Here is a 27,848-nt window from a genome sequence, read left to right as displayed (position 1 = left end):
TGTGTGTGTGTGTGTGTGTGTGTGTGTGTGTGTGTGTGTCATTCACTGCATCACGTGTGTGTGCGCCCGTTTGTCTTGTGATCCGGCCAGATGAAATTTTCTGCCAAACACAACGTGCTGATGACTATTTCTAGCAGGTAAACTGTGCTCTGTGTGTGTGTGTGTGTGTGTGTGTGTGTGTGTGTGTCCACAAGTATAGTAAAACTTGAGATTCCCTACTTTCCTGGTCCTCATAAGGAAAATTGATTAATAAACATAATAAAATGTGTTTTTTTGAAAATGTGAATATGCAGAAAGTTTTGTGTGATGGATAGGTTTAGGGGTCAAGTTATTGTGTGTGTGTGTGTGTGTGTGTGTGTGTGTGTGTCTGTGAGAGAGATGGGTAGGTTTAGGGGTCAAGTTATTGTGTGTGTGTGTGTGTGTGTGTGTGTGTGTCTGTGAGAGAGATGGGTAGGTTTAGGGGTAGGGTTAGTGTAAGGGGACAGAATATGGAGAGTCCCCATAAAACATGAAAACAGAACATGAGTTGTGTGTGTGTGTGTGTGTGTGTGTGCAGGTACGGGTCTGATCCACATGAATTCAGTGCAGTGTTCGGGCCGCGAGAGCTCCATCACGCAGTGTCGCTTCCAGGAGGTTCCTCTGCGGTCCTGCAAACACACTCAGGACGCGAGTGTGCGCTGCAACGTCCCCGACACCGGCCTGAGCGCCACGGTGCGACACACACCTTCATATCTATAGCACTGATGTCTGTGTGGCATGTTTCAGCTGTGCAATGTGGAGTGTGTGTGCAGCAGGTGTAATGTGTGTGTGTCTGTGTGTGTGTGTGTGTGTGTGTGTGTGCAGGTGCGTCTGGCGGGCGGGCGGCAGGGGATGGAAGGCCGAGTAGAGGTGCTGATGGAGCTCGACGGGCAGCAGAGATGGGGCTCCGTCTGCAGTGAGAACTGGGGTCTCAATGAGGCTATGGTTCTGTGCCGGCAGCTGGGCTTTGGGTTCGCCTCCAGAGCCCATCAGGTGCCTCAACACTCCTCCTCACCAAACACCTCAACACTCCTCCTCACCAAACACCTCAACACTCCTCCTCACCAAACACCTCAACACTCCTCCTCCCCAAACACCTCAACACTCCTCCTCCCCAAACATCTCAACACTCCTCCTCCCCAAACACCTCAACACTCCTCCTCCCCAAACACCTCAACACTCCTCCTCCCCAAACATCTCAACACTCCTCCTCCCCAAACACCTCAACACTCCTCCTCACCAAACATCTCAACACTCCTCCTCACCAAACACCTCAACACTCCTCCTCACCAAACACCTCAACACTCCTCCTCCCCAAACATCTCAACACTCCTCCTCACCAAACATCTCAACACTCCTCCTCACCAAACACCTCAACACTCCTCCTCCCCAAACACCTCAACACTCCTCCTCCCCAAACATCTCAACACTCCTCCTCACCAAACACCTCAACACTCCTCCTCACCAAACACCTCAACACTCCTCCTCACCAAACACCTCAACACTCCTCCTCCCCAAACACCTCAACACTCCTCCTCCCCAAACATCTCAACACTCCTCCTCCCCAAACACCTCAACACTCCTCCTCCCCAAACACCTCAACACTCCTCCTCCCCAAACATCTCAACACTCCTCCTCCCCAAACACCTCAACACTCCTCCTCACCAAACATCTCAACACTCCTCCTCACCAAACACCTCAACACTCCTCCTCACCAAACACCTCAACACTCCTCCTCCCCAAACATCTCAACACTCCTCCTCACCAAACATCTCAACACTCCTCCTCACCAAACACCTCAACACTCCTCCTCCCCAAACACCTCAACACTCCTCCTCCCCAAACATCTCAACACTCCTCCTCACCAAACACCTCAACACTCCTCCTCACCAAACACCTCAACACTCCTCCTCACCAAACACCTCAACACTCCTCCTCCCCAAACACCTCAACACTCCTCCTCACCAAACACCTCAACACTCCTCCTCACCAAACACCTCAACACTCCTCCTCCCCAAACACCTCAACACTCCTCCTCCCCAAACACCTCAACACTCCTCCTCCCCAAACATCTCAACACTCCTCCTCCCCAAACACCTCAACACTCCTCCTCACCAAACATCTCAACACTCCTCCTCACCAAACACCTCAACACTCCTCCTCACCAAACACCTCAACACTCCTCCTCCCCAAACATCTCAACACTCCTCCTCACCAAACATCTCAACACTCCTCCTCACCAAACACCTCAACACTCCTCCTCCCCAAACACCTCAACACTCCTCCTCCCCAAACATCTCAACACTCCTCCTCACCAAACACCTCAACACTCCTCCTCACCAAACACCTCAACACTCCTCCTCACCAAACACCTCAACACTCCTCCTCCCCAAACACCTCAACACTCCTCCTCACCAAACACCTCAACACTCCTCCTCCCCAAACATCTCAACACTCCTCCTCACCAAACACCTCAACACTCCTCCTCACCAAACACCTCAACACTCCTCCTCACCAAACACCTCAACACTCCTCCTCCCCAAACACCTCAACACTCCTCCTCACCAAACATCTCAACACTCCTCCTCACCAAACACCTCAACACTCCTCCTCCCCAAACACCTCAACACTCCTCCTCCCCAAACATCTCAACACTCCTCCTCCCCAAACACCTCAACACTCCTCCTCCCCAAACACCTCAACACTCCTCCTCCCCAAACATCTCAACACTCCTCCTCCCCAAACACCTCAACACTCCTCCTCACCAAACATCTCAACACTCCTCCTCCCCAAACACCTCAACACTCCTCCTCACCAAACATCTCAACACTCCTCCTCACCAAACATCTCAACACTCCTCCTCCCCAAACACCTCAACACTCCTCCTCACCAAACATCTCAACACTCCTCAACACTCCTCCTCACCAAACACCTCAACACTCCTCCTCACCAAACATCTCAACACTCCTCCTCACCAAACATCTCAACACTCCTCCTCCCCAAACACCTCAACACTCCTCCTCACCAAACATCTCAACACTCCTCCTCACCAAACACCTCAACACTCCTCCTCACCAAACACCTCAACACTCCTCCTCACCAAACACCTCAACACTCCTCCTCCCCAAACACCTCAACACTCCTCCCCAAACACCTCAACACTCCTCCTCACCAAACATCTCAACACTCCTCCTCACCAAACACCTCAACACTCCTCCTCACCAAACACCTCAACACTCCTCCTCCCCAAACACCTCAACACTCCTCCTCACCAAACATCTCAACACTCCTCCTCCCCAAACACCTCAACACTCCTCCTCACCAAACATCTCAACACTCCTCCTCACCAAACACCTCAACACTCCTCCTCACCAAACACCTCAACACTCCTCCTCACCAAACACCTCAACACTCCTCCTCACCAAACACCTCAACACTCCTCCTCACCAAACATCTCAACACTCCTCCTCACCAAACATCTCAACACTCCTCCTCCCCAAACACCTCAACACTCCTCCTCACCAAACATCTCAACACTCCTCCTCACCAAACATCTCAACACTCCTCCTCACCAAACACCTCAACACTCCTCCTCACCAAACATCTCAACACTCCTCCTCACCAAACATCTCAACACTCCTCCTCCCCAAACACCTCAACACTCCTCCTCACCAAACATCTCAACACTCCTCCTCACCAAACACCTCAACACTCCTCCTCACCAAACACCTCAACACTCCTCCTCACCAAACACCTCAACACTCCTCCTCCCCAAACACCTCAACACTCCTCCCCAAACACCTCAACACTCCTCCTCACCAAACATCTCAACACTCCTCCTCACCAAACACCTCAACACTCCTCCTCACCAAACACCTCAACACTCCTCCTCACCAAACACCTCAACACTCCTCCTCCCCAAACACCTCAACACTCCTCCTCACCAAACATCTCAACACTCCTCCTCCCCAAACACCTCAACACTCCTCCTCCCCAAACACCTCAACACTCCTCCTCACCAAACACCTCAACACTCCTCCTCACCAAACACCTCAACACTCCTCCTCATCAAACACCTCAACACTCCTCCTCCCCAAACATCTCAACACTCCTCCTCCCCAAACACCTCAACACTCCTCCTCACCAAACACCTCAACACTCCTCCTCATCAAACACCTCAACACTCCTCCTCCCCAAACACCTCAACACTCCTCCTCCTCCTCACCAAACACCTCAACACTCTTCCTCACCAAACACCTCAACATTCCTCCTCAACAAACACCCCAACACTCCTCCTCACCAAACACCTCAACACTCCTCCTCAACAAACACCCCAACACTCCTCCTCAACAAACACCCCAACACTCCTCCTCACCAAACACCTCAACATTCCTCCTCAACAAACACCCCAACACTCCTCCTCACCAAACACCTCAACACTCCTCCTCACCAAACACCTCAACACTCCTCCTCAACAAACACCCCAACACTCCTCCTCACCAAACACCTCAACACTCTTCCTCACCAAACACCTCAACACTCCTCCTCCTCCTCACCAAACACCTCAACACTCTTCCTCACCAAACACCTCAACATTCCTCCTCAACAAACACCCCAACACTCCTCCTCACCAAACACCTCAACACTCCTCCTCAACAAACACCCCAACACTCCTCCTCAACAAACACCCCAACACTCCTCCTCACCAAACACCTCAACATTCCTCCTCAACAAACACCCCAACACTCCTCCTCACCAAACACCTCAACATTCCTCCTCAACAAACACCCCAACACTCCTCCTCACCAAACACCTCAACACTCCTCCTCACCAAACACCTCAACACTCCTCCTCACCAAACACCTCAACATTCCTCCTCAACAAACACCCCAACACTCCTCCTCACCAAACACCTCAACACTCCTCCTCACCAAACACCCCAACACTCCTCCTCACCAAACACCTCAACATTCCTCCTCAACAAACACCCCAACACTCCTCCTCACCAAACACCTCAACATTCCTCCTCAACAAACACCCCAACACTCCTCCTCAACAAACACCCCAACACTCCTCCTCACCAAACACCTCAACATTCCTCCTCAACAAACACCCCAACACTCCTCCTCACCAAACACCTCAACATTCCTCCTCAACAAACACCCCAACACTCCTCCTCACCAAACACCTCAACACTCCTCCTCACCAAACACCTCAACACTCCTCCTCAACAAACACCCCAACACTCCTCCTCACCAAACACCTCAACACTCCTCCTCCTCCTCACCAAACACCTCAACATTCCTCCTCACCAAACACCTCAACACTCTTACATACTAAGTCAAAATGGTCATAGTAAATTTAAATTAAGTCGCAAATCACATGCTAAATCGAAATTATGATTCATAATTTATTATGATTCATTATTAAATTAATTAATAATAATAAAAAATGTTCATTCAGCCGTTTTTTTCTGATCAAACAGAATGTGACTGAGTTTTTGTGTCGGGTTGAACAGCAGACGGTGTGTTTCTCTCAGCTCGACTGTTATTGTGCTGAAACAGCTTAAAGAGAGTTCAACTATTGAACAATAACTCATGCATCTGAACGAGACTTGCAGTTATGAAACCTGAAGCTGCTCATGAAATGCGACTCGCTGTCAGTTTATTGTGTAATCGAGTGCTGAGTGTGTTTTATTCGGTCAGTGTTTACATCCGCAGAGCTTTTGTTTTCCCGGCTGTTGTTTCCCATGCAGAAGGTAATTACAGCCCTGCACAGATTCAGGGAAAGAGCTGGAAACCCAGAGAGAAAACAATCCCAAAATAGCGTCGCTGGATGTGGATCATATTTGTGCTCTTATAAAAGCCTGTTTAAAAGCGGCTCTGGGTAAATAGACGGTGGAGAGGAAAGTGGAAAATCCTTGATAATGTGCGTGAATGATGTGTAATAACACGTCTCACGCGTGCGTGTGTGTGTGTGCAGGAGACGTGGTTCTGGCCGGGAAGCTCTGGGTCGGAAGACGTGGTTCTTAGTGGAATTCACTGCATCGGGACTGAGATATCCATTCAGCAGTGTGGGAGGAGCCAACAGGTGTACTGCCCTCGAGGGGGCGGAGCTAATGCAGCCGGAGTCACCTGTACAGACGGTACCAGAGCTGCTGGGAATCACTTATAAAATAATGAGTATTTATGTAATAATGTTATATTTATGATCATTATATAATGGCGCTGTTGCTGTTTTTTGGCCAGTGGCTCCGGATCTGGTGGTGGACGCTCAGCTGGTTCAGGAGTCTGCGTACCTGGAGGACCGTCCGCTGCACCTGCTCACCTGCGCTCACGAGGAACACTGCCTGTCCTCCTCCGCCTCACGCATGCACTGGCCCTACGGTCACCGGCGACTCCTGCGCTTCTCCTCACGTATCATGAACCTGGGCAGAGCCGACTTCAGACCCAGAGCCACAAAAGAGTCCTGGACCTGGCACCAGTGCCACAGGTGTGTGTGTGAGAGTGAGAGTGTGTGATATTCTGTAGTGCAGCAGAATATGGAGATGGAGAGATACTGCATATTTGACGTGTCTTTATTAACAGATGTTTACACAGGAACACACGAGAAAGACAGATCTGCTAACTCTGAGAGATTCAGTCACCTGTTGCACAAACATGACCTCTAGTGGTCACACTCCCAAATAACCTTATACTTCACTACATCTCTTTCCCCCGATAACACTAGTCCCCAACAAAATAGTCAGATATATGAACAGGAGTATAATGACATTATATGAACTTAACAATTTTTATTTTTATTTTTTTTTAACAACATTAATACAGCCTAAGCTTGGGACTTTTGGGTAGACCGCCTCCATCCCAATGAGTTCCAGGACGCATTCTTGTATTCCATCATTTCTATGCATTCCTCCCACAGCTGCGACTCACTGTAGAATGGGCTCAACTTTCCCACCAGCGTCGTCATCTTGACTTTTGGCTTTTCACTTATGCTGTCTGTTTCACTGCAGAAAAGATACTCATTTAACGCTTACAGCAACATTTCCTCCGTCACGCAAGCTCCATAGGTCCTCGTCGCCAATTATGTGATATTCTGTAGTGCAGAAAAATATGGAGATGGAGAGATACTGCATATTTGGTGTGTCTTTATTAACACACACGAGAACACAGGAGATAGATCTGCCACCAAACATGGGCTACAACAGCACTGCTAACTCTGAGATTCAGCCACCTTTTACACAAGCATGCCCTCTAGTGGTCACACTCCCAAATAACCTTATACTTCACTACTGTGTGTGTGTGTGTGTGTGTGTGTGTGTGTGTGTGTGTGTGTGTGTGTGTGTGTGTGTGTGTGTGTGTGTGTGTGTGTGTGTGTGTGTGTGTGTGTGAGTGTGTGAGTGTGTGTGTGTGTGTGTGAGTGAGTGAGTGAGTGAGTGAGTGAGTGTGTGTGTGTGTGTGTGTGTGTGTGTGTTCAGCTGTGGTCAGGATTCTGTGGTCAGTTTAAGTTCTCGTCCAGCAGAAGGAGGATCTGACTGCTGTGTTTCTGATCTCTTACAGGCATTACCACAGTATCGAGGTCTTCACACACTATGACCTCTTGACCCTGAATGGCACGAAGGTCGCTGAGGGTCACAAGGCCAGTTTCTGTTTGGAGGACACGTACTGCCCTGAAGGTGAAGCGGCACAAACTTTCTGGAGTGTGTGAAGTAAAGCAGGAATCAGTGTAACAGAGTGTAACAGGAATCAGTGTAACCGGAATCAGTGTAACAGAGTGTAACAGGAATCAGTGTAACAGGAATCAGTGTAACAGGAATCAGTGTAACAGGAATCAGTGTAACAGTGTAACAGGAATCAGTGTGACAGTGTAACAGTAATCAGTGTAACAGTAATCAGTGTAACAGGAATCAGTGTAACAGTAATCAGTGTAACAGGAATCAGTATAACAGAAATCAATGTAACAGAAATCAGTGTAACAGGAATCAGCTTAACAGGAATCAGTGTAACAGTAATCACTGCAACAGGAATCAGTGTAACAGGAATCAGTGTAACAGAGTGTAACAGGAATCAGTGTAACAGGAATGAGTGTAACAGAGTGTAACAGGAATCACTGTAACAGAAATCAATGTAACAGAAATCAGTCTAACAGGAATCAGTGTAACAGGAATCAGTGTAACAGAGTGTAACAGGAATCACTGTAACAGGAATCGGTGTAACAGGAATCGGTGTAACAGGAATCGGTGTAACAGGAATCGGTGTAACAGGAATCGGTGTAACAGGAATCAGTGTAACAGAGTGTAACAGGAATCAGTGTAACAGAGTGTAATAGGAATCAGTGTAACAGAGTGTAACAGGAATCAGTGTAACAGGAATCAGTGTAACAGGAATCAGTGTAACAGGAATCAGTGTAACAGTGTAACAGGAATCAGTGTGACAGTGTAACAGTAATCAGTGTAACAGTAATCAGTGTAACAGGAATCAGTGTAACAGTAATCAGTGTAACAGGAATCAGTTACAGGAATTCGGAATCGGTGTAACAGGAATCAGTGTAACAGAGTGTAACAGGAATCAGTGTAACAGAGTGTAATAGGAATCAGTGTAACAGAGTGTAACAGGAATCAGTGTAACAGAGTGTAATAGGAATCAGTGTAACAGAGTGTAACAGGAATCAGTGTAACAGAGTGTAACAGGAATCACTGTAACAGAAATCAATGTAACAGAAATCAGTCTAACAGGAATCAGTGTAACAGGAATCAGTGTAACAGAGTGTAACAGGAATCACTGTAACAGGAATCGGTGTAACAGGAATCGGTGTAACAGGAATCGGTGTAACAGGAATCAGTGTAACAGGAATCGGTGTAACAGGAATCAGTGTAACAGAGTGTAACAGGAATCAGTGTAACAGAGTGTAACAGGAATCAGAGTGTAACAGGAATCGGTGTAACAGGAATCGGTGTAACAGGAATCGGTGTAACAGGAATCAGTGTAACAGGAATCGGTGTAACAGGAATCGGTGTAACAGGAATCGGTGTAACAGGAATCGGTGTAACAGGAATCGGTGTAACAGAGTGTAACAGGAATCGGTGTAACAGGAATCGGTGTAACAGGAATCGGTGTAACAGGAATCAGTGTAACAGGAATCGGTGTAACAGGAATCGGTGTAACAGGAATCAGTGTAACAGAGTGTAACAGGAATCAGTGTAACAGAGTGTAATAGGAATCAGTGTAACAGAGTGTAACAGGAATCAGTGTAACAGAGTGTAACAGGAATCAGTGTAACAGAGTGTAACAGGAATCAGTGTAACAGAGTGTAATAGGAATCAGTGTAACAGAGTGTAACAGGAATCAGTGTAACAGAGTGTAATAGGAATCAGTGTAACAGAGTGTAACAGGAATCAGTGTAACAGAGTGTAATAGGAATCAGTGTAACAGTAATCACTGTAACAGGAATCGGTGTAACAGGAATCGGTGTAACAGGAATCAGTCACTGATGTTGATTATAATCACTCCTAGTTTCTTCAGATATTTCGTCCTGGTGAAACGCTGATGATCTTTAAATCAGACTCGCATCAAGGCCAGAGCGAGTTTAATGAAACGATATGATGAGCTCGTTAAACAACAGCGTCTCGTTTGCTTTGTCTCCACGGCAACAGGCCTGACGAAACGCTACGCCTGCTACAACATGGGCGATCAGGGCATCACTGTGGGATGCTGGGATACGTACCGCCACGACATCGACTGCCAGTGGGTGGACATCACTGACGTTACACCGGGAGACTACATCTTCCAGGTCAGAGGTCACAGTGTGTGTGTGTGTGTGTGTGTGTGTGTGTGTGAGTGAGTGAGTGAGTGAGTGAGTGAGTGAGTGAGTGAGTGAGTGAGTGAGTGAGTGAGAGTGAGTGAGTGAGTGAGTAGGTGTGTGTGTGTGTGTGTGTTTATACTGATGAACAGGGTTGAACTGATGATTTTTCCTCTTGGAGTCGAGCAGAACGAACTCGTTAGCAGAGAGAATAATGAGCGCTTGATGATTAAAATGATGATTAAAATGATGATGAAAAAAAAGATTAAATTGTTCTTTTGTTTTCTGGGAAACACATTTGAGTTTGAGTTCAGATCTTCTACAGGTTCCTCAGGCTCATATATTCATTCACAAGTGATCTGAAAAGTGTAGGGAAATCCTCATAAAGGCATTATGGGATATGAGTGTGGGATTTAGCCCTGTTTTATTTATCTATTCAGATCAGTAAAAGTCAAGTATGATAATTGATTGCGATGAGACTGTATGTGATTGGATCAAGTCATGTGACGTTCTTCATCTCCTCCTGTGTGTTTGATGCGATTACAGGGTGTTTCTGGGAAACACAGCCATGATTGAGGCCTGTTATTCTTGGACGTTCACTCGCGGTCAGCTAAAGATGATCCTGCATGATTGCACAGTCATTCTAGAATCTTTCCGTTCCACGTTTATGTCTCGTGTCCATCTTACATCAGTAGTTCCAGCAGGACTCAATTAAACCTTGATGAAGTTCAACTCAGTGCCACAAATTAGGCAGAAAACATAATATCCATGAACCCGTCAGTGTTTTTATGAGGCCGTATGTGGGATGGAAAAGTCATTAAAGATGAAGTGTAGTTCTGTGGTTCTCCATCTCGAGTGTGTGTGTGAAACGGATAAGTGTGTCCAGATGTGAGCATGTGTGTGTTTCTGCAGGTGGAGGTGAACCCGTCTCTGGATATGGCCGAGTCCGACTTCCAGAATAACGTGATGCGCTGCCGGTGCCGCTACGACGGCGGACGAGTGTATCTGTACGGCTGCCACGCGGGTGAGACTCACACACACAGTATTGGGGGAAAGTTAATAAAAGTAATGTATTACAATATTGCGTTACTCAAAAAAAGTAACTAATTGTGTTAATTAGTTACTTTTAATGGAAAGTAATGCGTTACGTTACTTTTGCGTTACTTTTCCTCACCTGGGCTGGGCTTGTTCGTTTTTTAATAACAACAAAAAAAGTTCTATTTTTGGTAAATGTTAAGGCCCTTTCACAGCAAAAGTGAAGTGAATAAGCCTCAGACTGAAGAAAATTCATATTCACTCCTGTACAGTACAGTAGCGGTAGAGTACAGTAGTGTACAGTAGAGGTAGAGTACAGTGGAGTACAGTAGTGTACAGTAGAGGCACAGCACAGTAGAGGTAGAGTACAGTAGAGGTAGAGTACAGTAGTGTACAGTAGAGGTAGAGTACAGTGGAGTACAGTAGTGTACAGTAGAGGCACAGTACAGTAGAGGCACAGTACAGTAGAGGTAGAGTACAGTAGTGTACAGTAGAGGTAGAGTACAGTGGAGTACAGTAGTGTACAGTAGAGGTAGAGTACAGTAGAGGTAGAGAACAGTAGTGTACAGTAGAGGTAGAGTACAGTAGAGGTAGAGAACAGTAGTGTACAGTAGAGGTAGAGTACAGTGGAGTACAGTAGTGTACAGTAGAGGTAGAGTACAGTAGAGGTAGAGAACAGTAGTGTACAGTAGAGGTAGAGTACAGTGGAGTACAGTAGTGTACAGTAGAGGTAGAGTACAGTAGAGGCACCGTACAGTAGTGTACAGTAGAGGTACGGTACAGTAGTGTGCAGTAGAGTACAGTAGTGTACAGTAGAGGTAGAGTACAGTGGTGTACAGTAGATGTAGAGTACAGTGGAGTACAGTAGAGGTAGAGTACAGTGGAGTACAGTAGTGTACAGTAGAGGTAGAGTACAGTAGTGTACAGTAGAGGTATGGTACGGTAGTGTGCAGTAGAGTACAGTAGTGTACTGTAGAGGTAGAGTACAGTAGTGTACAGTAGAGGTAGAGTACAGTAGTGTGCAGTAGAGGTAGCATACAGTAGAGGTACAGTAGTGTACAGTGGAGGTACAGTATAGTACAGTACAGTATATTACAGTAGAGGTACCATACAGTAGTGTGCAGTAGAGTACAGTAGTGTGCAGTACAGTAGCGTACAGTAGAGGTAGAGTACAGTAGTGTACAGTAAAGGTAGAGTACAGTAGTGTACAGGTAGAATATAGTACAGTAGAGTGCAGTAGAGTACAGTAGTGTACCGTAGAGGTAGAGTACAGTAGAGGTAGAGTACAGTAGTGTACAGTAGAGGTAGAGTACAGTAGTGTACAGTAGAGGTAGAGAACAGTAGTGTACAGTAGAGGTAGAGTACAGTGGAGTACAGTAGTGTACAGTAGAGGTAGAGTACAGTAGAGGTAGAGAACAGTAGTGTACAGTAGAGGTAGAGTACAGTGGAGTACAGTAGTGTACAGTAGAGGTAGAGTACAGTAGAGGTAGAGAACAGTAGTGTACAGTAGAGGTAGAGTGCAGTAGAGAACAGTAGTGTACAGTAGAGGTAGAGTACAGTAGAGGCACCGTACAGTAGTGTACAGTAGAGGTACGGTACAGTAGTGTGCAGTAGAGTACAGTAGTGTACTGTAGAGGTAGAGTACAGTAGTGTACAGTAGAGGTAGAGTACAGTGGAGTACAGTAGAGGTAGAGTACAGTGGAGTACAGTAGTGTACAGTAGAGGTAGAGTACAGTAGTGTACAGTAGAGGTATGGTACGGTAGTGTGCAGTAGAGTACAGTAGTGTACTGTAGAGGTAGAGTACAGTAGTGTACAGTAGAGGTAGAGTACAGTAGTGTACAGTAGAGGTAGAATACAGTAGAGGTACAGTAGTGTACAGTGGAGGTACAGTATAGTACAGTACAGTATATTACAGTAGAGGTACCATACAGTAGTGTGTAGTAGAGTACAGTAGTGTACAGTACAGTAGCGTACAGTAGAGGTAGAGTACAGTAGTGTACAGTAAAGGTAGAGTACAGTAGTGTACAGGTAGAATATAGTACAGTAGAGTGCAGTAGAGTACAGTAGTGTACCGTAGAGGTAGAGTACAGTAGAGGTAGAGTACAGTAGTGTACAGTAGAGGTAGAGTACAGTAGTGTACAGTAGAGGGCGTCGCTCAAACAAACCTTTCTGCTGTTCTGGATTAAAGAACAATAGGAGACAAGAGAAGAAGTTCAACACTCTTATTCCTAAATCTAATCTAAAGTAATTTTTGCTTATTGTTATGGTTGAATTAGATCATTGAAGGTCAGCAGCAAAGGCATTGGTTAATTAAGTGAGATTAAATACATTGAGTATATTTCTGCAATTAAATATAGTTAATTGTAAAATTCTGAGATTGCATTTTACTGTTTTATTCATTTTGAGGAATACTGAATGTTTTCGTGAATGTGAGATGAGTAAATGCATGTTCACATTTAGTCTAGAACTAAAATAACCATCATGTTTACACACACACACACACACAACTGGAGAGCTGTCAGTCAATAAATGGGAAAAAGTTACTTATTTGAAAAAGTAATGCGTTACTTTACTAGTTACTTGAAAAAGTAATCTGATTACATAACTCAAGTTACTTGTAATGAGTTACACACAACACTGCTCACACAAATGCTTTTATTCACGTCTCACAGGTGACGCCTACAGCGCCGAGGTAGAGGACCTGTTTGAACACCAGCGCCAGATCTCAAACAACTTCCTCTGATGAAGCCTCGGAGCGACAGGACTCGGGGTGGGCGGGGTCTATGGGGTGGGCGGGGCTAGTGTGATGATTGACAGCAGGGGCGTTCACAGTTCTCTCACCTGCCAGTATTGGTGCTGTTGGTGAATCAGAAGAACTTTCTGCAGTTATGATGGAGGAGTTGTGAACTGTGTGAGTTTAATCTTCATCACACACTCGAGATTCAGGGGAAGACAAAACTCTAATTCTGAACATCAGAACATTCACTACATTGTTTTCAATGTAAACTTATAATTGAAAATGTCCTTCAAATGTGCCGTTCTTCCTGCTTATGTGCTCGTTATTTTCATATTGTAATTCACACGTGATTTTTTATTTGATTTTGATCAACAAGGGCGACGTAAAAGTGTTTGATTTAACAAATTATTAATACATTAAAATAAAATGGAAAAAAAAACAAGATATCATCAAGATAATCATGTTTTCCCCTTTAATAAGTATTGTTTTTATTGAAGAACAAAGTTCAGTACTACCAGTTTGTGTTAAAGAAGTTTTGTCATGATTATATGTGAACGCCGAGGTTGAGAATCATCAGAAACATCATGTTTTCTTCATCCGTGTGAATCCAGCGTTTCTCCTTCAGTCCTGATGTGTGTTTCTCGTGCCACTGGTGCTGATTTTAGTGGCTCATTTAGTCTTTAATATTATTATGCATTATTATTATTATTATGATTATGAGTGGCTCAGATGATGAAATGTTTGGTCACAGGCACAGGTTTATGGGTTGTGGTTTGTCTGTATTTCTCAAACTCTCTCTATGAAGAGAAACCGGTCGAGTTTTACAGATTGTGCTTCAATACTTGAAAAATAAACTTCTCATGTCTAACACAAGAAATCTGATGTTTCACACTGTGTGTACCGGAGTTTGATGATAATAAAGAACGACTGACTTCAACTGTGTCCACCTTTACTCATAAAGCCATACTTACTAATAAATCTGGTTTATATGAATGAGAAACATTAACATGATGAATCTCTGTAAACACCAGACCATTCCTTCATAAAGACCCTGATATGATTCACTTCATGATCATACGCACATTTACAAGACAGACGTACTTTTCACCTATACTGTGAAAAATTCATATTAAATGTGTAAAATATTCGGTTAACGTTACATCACAGTTTTTTTTTACTTATTTTAATCTCATTTCTATTTATTTATTTTTACATTTTACACTGATTTTCTTATTTTAAATCAAGTTTTATGTATTTAGTTGTATCAAATTTATATCATTTAAATCAAATATTTAAATCAATTTATTTTAATATGTATTAATTTATTTATTTATTTAAATAAATAATTTCAATCTTTAATCAAATTTATTTATTTAAATAAAATTATTGTTTATTTATTTGAAATATTTAATTTATTTTAATTAAATGTTTATGTATGTAAATAAAATGTTAATTATTTTAGAGTGTTTTACTTTAATCAAATAATTTGTATATATATATATTATTTAATTCAAATCCATTTAGTTTAATGTCATGTATTTATTTATTATGTATTTATTTAAATATAATGTTGATTTTATTTTTTACTTTAATCAAATTGATTTATTTAAAAAAAGTTTTTATTTCATTTTTATTTATTTAAATATGGTAGTCTACCCTAATCAATTTATTTTAATCTAATGTATTTATTTATGTACAATATTATTATTTTTACTTTAATCAAATCGATTTATTTAAATAAATTAGTTTTCATTCTAATTGATTTATTTTAATCTATTATATTAATTTATTATTTATTTAAATGGAATTTTGTACATTTATCTTAATAGGTTTACTTTAATCAAATGTATTTAGTTTGATGTTATTTTACAGTGTCTCCGCTGCGCGTCCACCGATCCTCTAGCGCCCCCTCGCGGCCTCTGGCGCACGTGCACCTGTAATAACTCCGCGTGCGCGCGCGCTTAGCCACGCCCCTCGCTCTCTGTAGCGTTTCCGGTGTCGATGTTGTACTGCTACAGTTTCTACACTTTTGTGCATTTCGAGTGAGTTTTTCCCCGAGAGCAAACGCGACATCGCTCGTCCTCATGATGTCCGTGTAGCGCGAAGCTGTCGTCGAGTTCTGTCGTCTCCTCCGCACAGGAAGTTTGAGTGATTCCCTCATATCTTGATGTTTTACCTCAGCGATGTTGAGCTCCACACAGACCCGCGGAATCCTGGCTTTGCTGAGTTTATTCTGCGCTGATTCCTGCTCGGGATGGTTTCAAAACAGCGCGAAGAACAGCAGGAGCACACAGCCGGAGCCCTCAGACAGCTGCCTGTGTCATGTACGTGTATTCCACGCTATGACTACAATAAAAACACATTATTAGCGTTAATACGTCTGTTTTTGATCTAGTTACAGTAGTATTTCTGGCATGTTCTTCTGTCGCGCGAGTGTGACGTCATCGCGTCCGCAGTTCGCTGCTGTTTTCTCCTCAGACGTGTTCGTGTAACTTTAGCTTAAAGATGCATATTCTTACTTTCATTGCTTTTAAAGTATTTATTTCGCACTGTCTGTGTGGCTGTCAATGATATCAATAGAAAAAAAATCTAACATATGACAAAAAAATCGGATATTTGTTTTCTTTCTTTATTTATTTATTTATATGTTAATCCAGAGTTTTTATTTATGAAAATAAATTATTATAATGCTACGGTTAGTTAATTTAAAAACATTAAAGACGAATAATAAAGGTTAGAGAGCACACAATATAAAGCGAGATACATTTAAAACACGTTGGAAACTGAGCTTCTGTTATTCAGCGTGGTGTTCTCCCATTGGTCCGGCGGGTGCGCTGACGTCAGCGGGGTTGTGGGGCTTGTAGTCTTTCCTCCCTCCTGGAAGCGTTGACGGCAGCGCTGAGCGCGCCCGCGGAGAACTACAGCGCGGCGCGCGTGTGGATGACGTGTGTTTGTTTGGAGGCGGGGCGAGCGGCGGAGTGTCCACGCGGTAGTGTGAGTTTGACAGCTCATCAAACTCGCATCAGAGATGAGAAACACTCAGCACTTACTCAACGTTTACTCAAGGCATGTCTGTTTTAATCCCGTCTCTGTTTGCTCTGGGACTTTTGGGACTTTTGCATTCAAAGCAGCCGCAGGTCAGATGCAAATATGCGCTCTTTATAACTACCACATTATTATTTTTATTTAAAAAAATATATATATAACTACCACATTATTATTTTTATTTAAAAAAAAATATATATATATAAAAATTTTTTTTGCTGCTTGGTTTCCTAGACATGTCTTCTGTGTTCTGTATTTCAAATTCTTTATTCTAAAATGTAATGAAGTATAAGTTTGATTATGAATGTGAGGTCAGACTCTTGTGTTGTACAGTTATATAATAATATAATATAATAATAATGATAATAATGTGTTTGTGCAGCTGACCGGTGTGCTGGACGACTGCTTCTGCGACATCGAGAGCATCGACGTCTTCAACAACTTCAAGATCTACCCTCACGTCCACAAGCTCACCGAGAGAGACTTCTTCCGATACTACAAGGTGAGCGAAGATCCGGCACAGGCTTCATGTGTAAGGAGGTTTGGTGGATCGATATTAATGTGTGTGTGTGTGTGTGTGTGCGCAGGTGAACCTGAAGCGCCCGTGTCCGTTCTGGCCCGATGACGGCCATTGCTCCATCAAAGACTGCCACGTAGAGCCGTGCCCAGAGGTCAGAGGTCAACACACGGCTGATCTGTTTAATGCTTTATTGTGTTTTATGTGATCTCAGCTGTAGTTAGGGTTAGGGTTAGGTAGAGCTAGGGTTAGGGTTAGGGTTAGGGTTAGGTAGAGCTCTAGTTGTTCTGAGGATTCTCTGTTTCATTTCTTCCAGAGTAAAGTTCCTGTAGGGATTAAATCCGGCAACTATAACAAGGTGAGAGACTTCCAGCTGTGTGTGTGTGTGTGTTCAGCGTGTGACCCATGAGTGTGTGTTCAGCGTGTGACCCATGAGTGTGTGTTCAGCGTGTGACCCGTGTGTGTGACCCGTGTGTGTTTGCTGCAGGTGTGTGTGTGTGACCTGTGTGTGTTTGCTGTGAGTGTGTGTGAGAGTGTGTGTGTGTGTGTGTGTGTGACCCGTGTGTGTGTGCGTGACCCGTGTGTGTTTGCTGCAGGTGTGTGTGATCGAGATGCGTGTCTGATAATAACACATCATGAGACTGAATTCACAATCATCGCTATTATAGTTTTTATTAATATAAGGAATCAGTTTTTTTGTTTTTATATTTCCCCATTTCATTAGAATCTAATTTATAATCTAATCAATCTAATGTATTGTGTGTTTTTGTCATTTTTAATAGTTTTTTAAATATATATCCTTGTAGTTTTTATTAAGTTTTATATCAGTTTTAGTTATTTTAGTACATCAAGTTAAACTACATTAAATGAGAAATGCTGCTTTGGCAACTAGCTGAAATAAAATAAGTCAAGTTACTTTTCAAGTAACAAAACAGTTTATAGTTCAAGTTTTAGTTTTAGTTAAACTATAATAACCCTGTGCTGAATTAATCTGATTCATATTGACTTTATTAATAAATTCAGGCTCTGACTGTCAATATCAATAATCAACTGTGATTTTTAGAGCTGTCAAATCGGGTAATTGCTTCTAACTTAAGTTTTAAAGGGACAGCGGCCTAACAAACCCTCAGCTCTTAAAGGGACAGCGGCCTAACAAACCCTCAGCTCTTAAAGGGACAGCGGCCTAACAAACCTTCAGCTCTTAAAGGGACAGCGGCCTAACAAACCCTCAGCTCTTAAAGGGACAGCGGCCTAACAAACCCTCAGCTCTTAAAGGGACAGCGGCCTAACAAACCTTCAGCTCTTAAAGGGACAGCGGCCTAACAAACCCTCAGCTCTTAAAGGGACAGCGGCCTAACAAACCTTCAGCTCTTAAAGGGACAGCGGCCTAACAAACCTTCAGCTCTTAAAGGGACAGCGGCCTAACAAACCCTCAGCTCTTAAAGGGACAGCGGCCTAACAAACCCTCAGCTCTTAAAGGGACAGCGGCCTAACAAACCCTCAGCTCTTAAAGGGACAGCGGCCTAACAAACCCTCAGCTCTTAAAGGGACAGCGGCCTAACAAACCCTCAGCTCTTAAAGGGACAGCGGCCTAACAAACCCTCAGCTCTTAAAGGGACAGCGGCCTAACAAACCCTCAGCTCTTAAAGGGACAGCGGCCTAACAAACCTTCAGCTCTTAAAGGGACAGCGGCCTAACAAACCCTCAGCTCTTAAAGGGACAGCGGCCTAACAAACCCTCAGCTCTTAAAGGGACAGCGGCCTAACAAACCTTCAGCTCTTAAAGGGACAGCGGCCTAACAAACCCTCAGCTCTTAAAGGGACAGCGGCCTAACAAACCCTCAGCTCTTAAAGGGACAGCGGCCTAACAAACCTTCAGCTCTTAAAGGGACAGCGGCCTAACAAACCCTCAGCTCTTAAAGGGACAGCGGCCTAACAAACCCTCAGCTCTTAAAGGGACAGCGGCCTAACAAACCCTCAGCTCTTAAAGGGACAGCGGCCTAACAAACCTTCAGCTCTTAAAGGGACAGCGGCCTAACAAACCCTCAGCTCTTAAAGGGACAGCGGCCTAACAAACCTTCAGCTCTTAAAGGGACAGCGGCCTAACAAACCCTCAGCTCTTAAAGGGACAGCGGCCTAACAAACCCTCAGCTCTTAAAGGGACAGCGGCCTAACAAACCCTCAGCTCTTAAAGGGACAGCGGCCTAACAAACCCTCAGCTCTTAAAGGGACAGCGGCCTAACAAACCCTCAGCTCTTAAAGGGACAGCGGCCTAACAAACCCTCAGCTCTTAAAGGGACAGCGGTCTAACAAACCCTCAGCTCTTAAAGGGACAGCGGTCTAACAAACCTTCAGCTCTTAAAGGGACAGCGGCCTAACAAACCCTCAGCTCTTAAAGGGACAGCGGTCTAACAAACCCTCAGCTCTTAAAGGGACAGCGGCCTAACAAACCCTCAGCTCTTAAAGGGACAGCGGCCTAACAAACCCTCAGCTCTTAAAGGGACAGCGGCCTAACAAACCCTCAGCTCTTAAAGGGACAGCGGTCTAACAAACCCTCAGCTCTTAAAGGGACAGCGGCCTAACAAACCCTCAGCTCTTAAAGGGACAGCGGCCTAACAAACCTTCAGCTCTTAAAGGGACAGCGGCCTAACAAACCCTCAGCTCTTAAAGGGACAGCGGCCGTTAATGTGTAACGTGTGCGTGTGTGTGTGACGAGTGTGTAACGCGTGTGTGTGTGACGAGTGTGTAACGCGCATGTGTGTGACGAGTGTGTAACGCGTGTGTGTAACACGTGTGTGTGTGTGTAACACGTGTGTGTGTGTAACAGGTGTAAATGTGCGTGTGTAACGGGTGTGTGTCTGTGTGTGTAACGAGTGTGTGTAACGTGTTCCTCCTCTAGTTTTCTCAGGCTGGCGCTGGCGTCATCGACTGTGAACAGGCTCATGAACTGGGTGCCATCAACAACACACTGAGGTAAAGCAGACACACACACACACACACACACACACACATATCTCACTCACACAACATCACAGCACACTGAGGTAAAGCAGACACACACACACACACACACACATATCTCACACACACAACATCACAGCACACTGAGGTAAAGCAGACACACACACACACACACACACACACAGGCACTAAACCAGTGTTGTGTGTGTCAGTCATCAGAGTAAGGAGGCGTTCGCAGACTGGGCTCATCACGACGACGCTCAGGACCATTTCTGCGGATTAGACGGTGAGTGGAAACATCAGTGTGGCTGTGCTGTTGTGTGTGTGTGAGTGTGTGTCTGCTTTACATCAGTGTGGCTGTGCTGTTGTGTGTGTGTGTGTGTGAGTGTGTGTCTGCTTTACATTAGTGTGGCTGTGCTGTTGTGTGTGTGTGTGTGTGTGTGTGTGTGAGTGTGTGTCTGCTTTACATCAGTGTGGCTGTGCTGTTGTGTGTGTGTGAGTGTGTGTCTGCTTTACATCAGTGTGGCTGTGCTGTTGTGTGTGTGTGAGTGTGTGTCTGCTTTACATCAGTGTGGCTGTGCTGTTGTGTGTGTGTGTGAGTGTGTGTCTGCTTTACATCAGTGTGGCTGTGAGTCTCAGAGGAAGTGGATGTTTTGATCTGCAATAATCAGCAGATCTGAGTTGGTTATTTATAGGACCTCATCGCTCTACATTCTCTTTCCTTCATTTCCGCTCAAATGAATATAATTTATGTCGGTAACACTTTACAGTAAGGTTCATTAGTTAACATGAACTAAGAATGAACAATACTTCTACAGCATTTATTAATCTTAGTTAATTTCAACATTTACTAATACGTTATTAAAATCAAAGGTTGTATTAGTTAACATTAGTTACTGCACTGTGAACTAACATGAACACACAATGAACAGCTGGATTATTAATAACTAACATTAACAAAGATTAATAAATACTGTAACAAATGTATTGCTCAGTGTTAGTTCATGTTAGATAATACATTAATGAACCTTATTGTAAAGTGTTACCTTTATGTCCCTGTGTTTTGTAAGTAGCCATGATGAGTATCTATATTTAGTAGCTCTGCAAAGCTTCTGTATTGGCCAAATAAAGAAAGCCTCAGATGAGTGTGTGTGTGTGTGTGTGTGAGTGTGTGTGTGTGTGTGTGTGTGGATGAGAACTGATGCTGGCTCTGGTGTGTGTGTGTGTGTGTGTGTGTGTGTGTGTGTGTGGATGAGAACTGATGCTGGTTCTGGTGTGTGTGTGTGTGTGTGTGTGTGTGTGTGTGTGTGTGTGTGTGTGTGTGTGTGTGTGTGTGTGTGTGTGTGTGTGTGTGTGTGTGGATGGATGAGAACTGATGCTGGTTCTGGTGTGTGTGTGTGTGTGTGTGTGTGTGTGCGTGTGTGTGTGTGTGGATGGATGAGAACTGATGCTGGTTCTGGTGTGTGTGTGTGTGTGTGTGTGTGTGCGTGTGTGTGTGTGTGGATGGATGAGAACTGATGCTGGTTCTGGTGTGTGTGTGTGTGTGTGTGTGCGTGTGTGTGTGTGTGGATGAGAACTGATGCTGGTTCTGGTGTGTGTGTGTGTGTGTGTGTGGATGAGAACTGATGCTGGTTCTGGTGTGTGTGTGTGTGTGTGTGTGTGTGTGTGTGTGTGTGTGTGTGTGTGGATGAGAACTGATGCTGGTTCTGGTGTGTGTAGATGAGATGTCTCCTGAGGCCGAGTACGTGGATCTGCTCCTGAACCCGGAGAGATACACTGGATATAACGGCCCGTCCGCCTGGAGAGTCTGGAACAGCATTTATGAGGAAAACTGCTTCAAGTGAGACACACACACACACACACACACACGCACACACACACAGATAAACACACACTGCTCTTCTGTGGTCTTAAAGAGCCCGTATTATGACCTTGATGATGTTTTCAGGCTCTACTAGAACTTGAATGTTGATTATTCTCCTCATATTCTCCATTGTTGCGGCTCCTCTCTTCCCAGTCTGTCAGTAACGCTCTGTTTACTTCCTGTCTCTATGAAGCCCCTCCTTCTGAAAAGCACACTGTGCTCTGATTGGTCGGCTGGAGTAGTGTGTTGTGATTGGTCGAGCGCTTCCAGTGTGTTTGGGAAATGTCCCGCCCCTTTCCATAACCGCCAGTTTAACACACTACTAACTAACTCAGCCAGGCCCCGCCCCTTTATTCTGCGCATGAATTATTATAATGAGGAATATTGTGACGTGTTCGTTCCCGGAAGAAACTCAAGATACAGTGGAGGCGTTTCAGGAGTTCAGGAACACTGATATAGAGAAGAACTGCAACATTACACACTAAACACAGACGAGGAAAAGCAGACGATCTCCTTTAACATGATGTTCTTTTGTGGACGTTTGATGTTTCAGGCCGAGATCAGTGTATCGTCCGCTCAACCCTCTGGCTCCCACTCGAGGTGCGTCTCATTCTTACAGCTGTTCTGAGGTCAGTGCCACTGTAGATCTAACCTGAACCTTCTCTCCATCTCTCCTCTTAGGTGATGATGATGGTGAGTTAATATTTGCCTACACTACCCATGATGCTCTGCTCTGTGTAGACGGGCTCTAACACTGGCTCTCTTCTCCCGCAGGCGAAGGATTCTACAAGTGGCTGGAGGGTGAGTGATGATTCACACTGTAGATATGACACACACACACACACACACAGACATCGACCCGTTCTGCTGTTGTGCTTCTGTTATTCATGACTAATGAAAGGGCCGGTAAATCTCCCACTGAGAAGCAAATGAATCATGTAAGAGTTTGCATAATAATAATAATTGTGCAAATGATGCGCACACATCGTGCTCTGCTCGTATCTGATGAATGAGTCCTGACGTTCTCCTGAACCTGAGAGATGTCGTCGTTATTTTAAATCATAACTTTCCAGCTTGAGCCGAGATCAGCCTGTGTAGATGCAGAAGAGCAGATGGTGTGTGTCTGAGCCGGTTCACACTCCTGCACTCGAGTGGCTCTGAGATCAGCCTGTGTAGATGCAGAAGAGCAGATGGTGTGTGTCTGAGCCGGTTCACACTCCTGCACTCGAGTGGCTCTGAGATCAGCCTGTGTAGATGCAGAAGAGCAGATGGTGTGTGTCTGAGCCGGTTCACACTCCTGCACTCGAGTGGCTCTGAGATCAGCGTCGGTCTCTGTTATCGAGAGGGTTTTAGACGGTGTTCGCTTGTGGAAACAGGAAATCCTTCCTTTAGAAACCAACAAACCCGGTGTCACAGAGATTAGGGGGTTTTATAAGGACATGTTCGTGTGCAAATGTGCATTGTTACATTTAACTTATGTAGTATTTATTTTGTAGTTATTAATAATATTTATATGTATAAATGAATTATTCATTTTGGTGGAACAGGGTCATGTGGGGGAAAGTCTTGCAGTTGTATGGAGCTTCCAGCTCTTTAATGGAAATGTTGTTTTTTTAATCATGTATGTGTGTATATATATATATATGACCCTTAGGTCCAGTCCAGTGTGTTGATGTGTGTGTGTGTGTGTGTGTGTGTGTGTGTGTTCAGGGTTGTGTTTGGAGAAGCGCGTGTTCTACCGTCTGATCTCCGGCCTCCACAGCAGCATCAACATCCACCTGTGTGCAGAATACCTGCTGGACGGTGAACACACACATTTATCACACTAATACTCATTACCAACTAATCTGTTTCCTGTGAGAACGGAGTGTGTTAGCGGCCCCTGAGTTAATAACTAATGATCTTTACAACGGAAGTGAATCAATCAAAGCTAACTTTATCTGGACAATAACTTTATCCTAGATCTGCTGTAAAGCCTAAACACTCTCTGTTACTGTAATCTCCTGTTATCACTGTAAAGCTGCTGAGAAACTGATAGAATAAGCGGCGCTGTATAAACGAGGGCGACTGTCGTGTCCTCAGAGGGCTGGGGGAAGCCGGTGTGGGGTCCGAACGTGCAGGAGTTTCGCCAGCGCTTCGACCCGGCCGAGACCAAGGGCGAGGGAACGCGGCGCCTGAAGAACCTGTACTTCCTGTACCTGATCGAGCTGCGCGCGCTGACCAAAGTGGCCCCGTACTTCGAGCGCTCCTTCATTAACCTGTACACGGGCAACAGCGAAGAGGACTCGCTCACCAAAGACCTGCTGCTCCAGATCCTCAACGTCACCAAGTGAGACACACACCTGTACCCAGAACACACTCATTCATTACATATGCATGTGACGTAAACCTTTTCTAATGATCTAAAATCATTATTAATAATCCCAAATTCCCCCCAAGAATAAACATCAGGCTTCCCACACAGTTTGGAAAAGTATGAATTTTGATTTGAGTATTTCCTGGTCTGATTAAGTATGGAAAAATATTTGTGCTTCCAGACTATCGGTCCTCTTCAGTTTTCTACAATATAAAAGTGCATGTCATCACTTCAAGAAGTCCGATGGAACAAAGAAAAATGAGAATAGTCACAGATGGTTGTACTTTATACCTGATATATAATGCTCAAAATAATGCTGAATCAAACACTTACGTTGTAAATTGAAAAACCGAGACATCTGGACATTTTAAGTCTGGAAAAGTATGGAATTTTGAAAGGGAAAATTCTGATATCGCATGAAAAACACTGGATGGAAATGCCACGATGTGCATGAAATTTTTAAATGTGTATTATATATATATAAGAATAATATTCCAATTTTGCACACGTTAAATCACAACTTTAGATGGAAACGGTTATGATTTTAGTTTGAGGGGAATGAGCTCATCTTAATTGAACATCATAAACATTATATTTACATATTATATGCGATTTTGACACTTCAATAAATTCATTTATAGTCACATTGCAGGACTATTAAAATAAAGTGCAGTCTCTGATACATTCATATAATCTTGATTAAAGCACGGTTCATAGAGGTGTTATGAGCCTTCTGTACATCTGTGCTTGCAGAGCGTTCCCCATGCACTTCGACGAGAGCTCCATGTTTGCGGGACACAAGATGGAGGCGAAAACGTTAAAGGTGAGTGGAGTGACGGATGGGCAGAAGCGTCTCGTTCTGCTAATGATCGTCAGCTATTCTGAGAGCAGCTTTGCCTGGAGATTTGCATGTGTGTTTGCATAGATCATCTTTGGTGGAGGCCTTGAAACTTGATCTCAGAATGTCCACACATTCGGCACGCATGTGATTCACGGATGAACTGTGTAAGACTGGAAGAACTGGGAGAACTGGTAGAGAGGGCAACACTCTGAGAAAACAAAGGAAATTAACATTTGGGGCCCTATTTTAACGATCTGAAACGCAAGTAACTTTGTGGGCGGGTCTCGGGCGCTGTTGCTATTATACCGGCGGGATAAATGACTCTTGCTCCCGACGCTAATCTAAAATGTGTTGGTCTGAAGACGCTTCATTACTCATAGGTGTGGTTTGGGCGTAACGTGAAATAAACCAATCAGAGCGTCATCTCACATTCCCTTTAAGAGCAGGAGCGCTTGTTCCATGGCGGATTGCTATTATAACGGCGGATTTGCCAGGAGCGGTTCACAGCCGAGGAGGCCGATGCTCTCGTCAGGGCCGTAAAACACAGAGAAGTGACATTGGGGACGGAGAAACACACACAGATTAGCTTCGCTTAAACAGGCGTATGATAATCTGGGTAAATGTGTAAGCTAGATTTATGCCTATTTTTTCACATCTTCATGGACACCACAATGATTTCCCTCGTGTGGAATATTTTTCCTTGTAATAATGTATGATTTTCTAAAAATGAAAACTGCTGCGTCTGTGTGTAGATGAGAGAAGCAAAGTGTGTGTGTGTTGTGCACACGCTACATTATGGCCAAGCATGAGCCCTTAAAATAGCATCTGAACGCGCCACTGACTTTAGACGAGGTTTCTCCTGGTCTGTGGTGGAATTGTTTCCTGAAATTGTGCTGGGAGCGGGATAGGGCCCTATCACTCTCTCGTGAAGTTCGCGTCACCTCAGAGTGCATCTCGTCCCCCCCTTTGGGATCCGTTCCACCACTAAATCTGCGTAAACGAATTGTTGTTTTTTCAGGAGGAGTTCAGGCTTCACTTCAAGAACATCTCTCGGATCATGGACTGTGTCGGCTGCAGCAAATGCCGACTCTGGGGAAAGTTGCAGGTAACGTGAGGTCGTCGTGAGGTCACTGGAGAGTTGTGATGCTAGAGGGAGATTAATCCAGACACACACTGTTTTCCCACAGACTCAGGGTTTGGGAACGGCCCTCAGGATCTTGTTCTCTGAGAAGGAAATCAAGAACCTCCCGGAGAACAGTCCCTCTATCGGCTTCCAGCTCACGCGACAGGAGATCGTGGCTCTGATCAACGGGTTCGCCAGGTGAACGCTCACGACACTGTTCATGCACTGATGGATCCCTCACAGTAACTCTAGGATTGTGTGTTAAAGGGGTCGTCGGATGCCCAGTGTCCACAACTTGTGTGATTCTTTAGGGTCTTCATGTAAAGTTTGTGACTCTGTGTTTGAGTAAACCTCCTCAGGGAGACAGCTCTGTTCACAGCGGCCGCTTCTGTGCATGATGATGAGCAACTGCTCACCCATGGGGCGTGTCGACACTATAGATATAGATATGCTAATACGGGGAATATGCTAATATGGGACAGTCCGTCCGCAGTCGTGGGCGGAGCATGAGCATTATGACATCATATTGCTCAGAAAATCCAAACGGCTCGATTATTGAGTGTTTAGACTATTTGAGGATTAAAAAAAAGGATTTTTCATCATATGGTGGTTGTGCCACACACTGCAGAGACACATCTATATGCAAACACCATATTACAGTGAATTTGGCACCCGATGACCCCTTTACAGTGAAAGTAAATCTCTCTCTCTCTCTCCTCTCTCTTTCTTTCTCCCTCTCTCTCTCTTAGACTGTCCACGAGTATAAAAGAGTTGCACAACTTCCGGACTCTCCTGAAGGATCATAGGTAACACCAGTGGCTCCAGTGGCTCCAGTCTGTCGGCCAGAATAACCCCGTCTCAGGGACTCTTCTCTGCTTCAGTGCTTCGACTCTCGGATCCGCTCCAGAAGCTCTCTCTCTCTCTCTCTCTCTCTCTCTCTCTCTCTCTCTCTCTCTCTCTCTCTCTCTCTCTCTCTCTCTCTCTCTCTCTCTCTCTCTCTCTCTCTCTCTCTCTCTCTCTCTCTCTCTTCCCCTCTGCATGTTCACGACTGTGTGTTCTGCTGATACTGTAAACTCATTAATACAGTGAATACAGTGAACAAGAACATGTCCAGCTCACATTTACCTCAAAATCATCAATTATTATATATACACTACCACAAAAACTCTCTTCTGCTCACCAAGACTGCATTTATTTGATAAAAAATACAACAACAAAAAAACAGTAATATTGTGTAATATTATTCCAATGTAAATCCGCTGTTTTCTGTCAATAATTACATTTTTATTTCAGGATTCTTTGATGAACAGGAAGTTGTAAAGAACAGCATTCATCTGAAATGTAAAGCATTTATAACATTAAACTCTACCGTTCAGAAGTTTGGAATCAAAACTTTTATTCATCAAGGACACATTAAACTGATCAAAAGTGACAGTAAAGACATTTATAATGTTACAAAAGATTCTGTTTCAGATTAATGCTGTTCTTTACAACTTCCTGTTCATCAAAGAATCCTGGAAAATAAAACTGCATCTAATCCTCATATTAGAGTG

General features: G+C 44.3%; 2 protein-coding genes across 4 annotated transcripts in view; both read left to right on the top strand.

Annotated features, from left to right (window-relative positions):
- LOC311281848 (lysyl oxidase homolog 4) overlaps nucleotides 1-13,617 on the top strand; it is a 31,354-nt gene extending 17,737 nt beyond the window's left edge. For both annotated transcript variants that reach the window (XM_084395176.1, XM_084395177.1), the window contains 8 exons: nucleotides 557-711; nucleotides 844-1,011; nucleotides 6,001-6,163; nucleotides 6,267-6,510; nucleotides 7,578-7,693; nucleotides 9,671-9,807; nucleotides 10,729-10,840; nucleotides 13,525-13,617. In XM_084395176.1, coding sequence (XP_084251302.1) covers nucleotides 557-711; nucleotides 844-1,011; nucleotides 6,001-6,163; nucleotides 6,267-6,510; nucleotides 7,578-7,693; nucleotides 9,671-9,807; nucleotides 10,729-10,840; nucleotides 13,525-13,595 — 1,166 coding nt within the window. In that variant the 3' untranslated portion in view covers nucleotides 13,596-13,617. The remainder of the gene's footprint in view (nucleotides 1-556; nucleotides 712-843; nucleotides 1,012-6,000; nucleotides 6,164-6,266; nucleotides 6,511-7,577; nucleotides 7,694-9,670; nucleotides 9,808-10,728; nucleotides 10,841-13,524) is intronic.
- Nucleotides 13,618-15,556: 1,939 nt separating this feature from the next.
- On the top strand, nucleotides 15,557-27,306 carry ero1b (endoplasmic reticulum oxidoreductase 1 beta). Of its 2 annotated transcripts, none has more exons than XM_084394630.1 (16): nucleotides 15,557-15,913; nucleotides 17,017-17,136; nucleotides 17,222-17,305; nucleotides 17,468-17,509; nucleotides 20,050-20,123; nucleotides 20,324-20,397; nucleotides 21,831-21,951; nucleotides 22,529-22,575; nucleotides 22,657-22,668; nucleotides 22,750-22,776; nucleotides 23,686-23,778; nucleotides 24,058-24,304; nucleotides 25,085-25,154; nucleotides 26,191-26,277; nucleotides 26,360-26,493; nucleotides 27,045-27,306. In XM_084394630.1, exons 1-16 carry the CDS (start codon nucleotides 15,773-15,775, stop codon nucleotides 27,103-27,105), a joined length of 1,434 nt encoding a protein of 477 aa, XP_084250756.1. In that variant the 5' UTR covers nucleotides 15,557-15,772; the 3' UTR covers nucleotides 27,106-27,306. The 2 variants fall into 2 exon arrangements, with proteins under 2 accessions (XP_084250756.1, XP_084250757.1); XM_084394631.1 differs by lacking the exon at nucleotides 15,557-15,913 and adding an exon at nucleotides 16,558-16,726.
- The last annotated feature ends 542 nt before the right edge of the window (nucleotides 27,307-27,848 follow it).

The sequence above is a fragment of the Rutilus rutilus genome (assembly GCF_951802725.1).
Source record: "Rutilus rutilus genome assembly, chromosome: 22".
In the NCBI taxonomy this organism is placed as follows: Eukaryota; Metazoa; Chordata; class Actinopteri; order Cypriniformes; family Leuciscidae; genus Rutilus; species Rutilus rutilus.
This window is presented reverse-complemented; position numbering and strand designations above follow the sequence as displayed.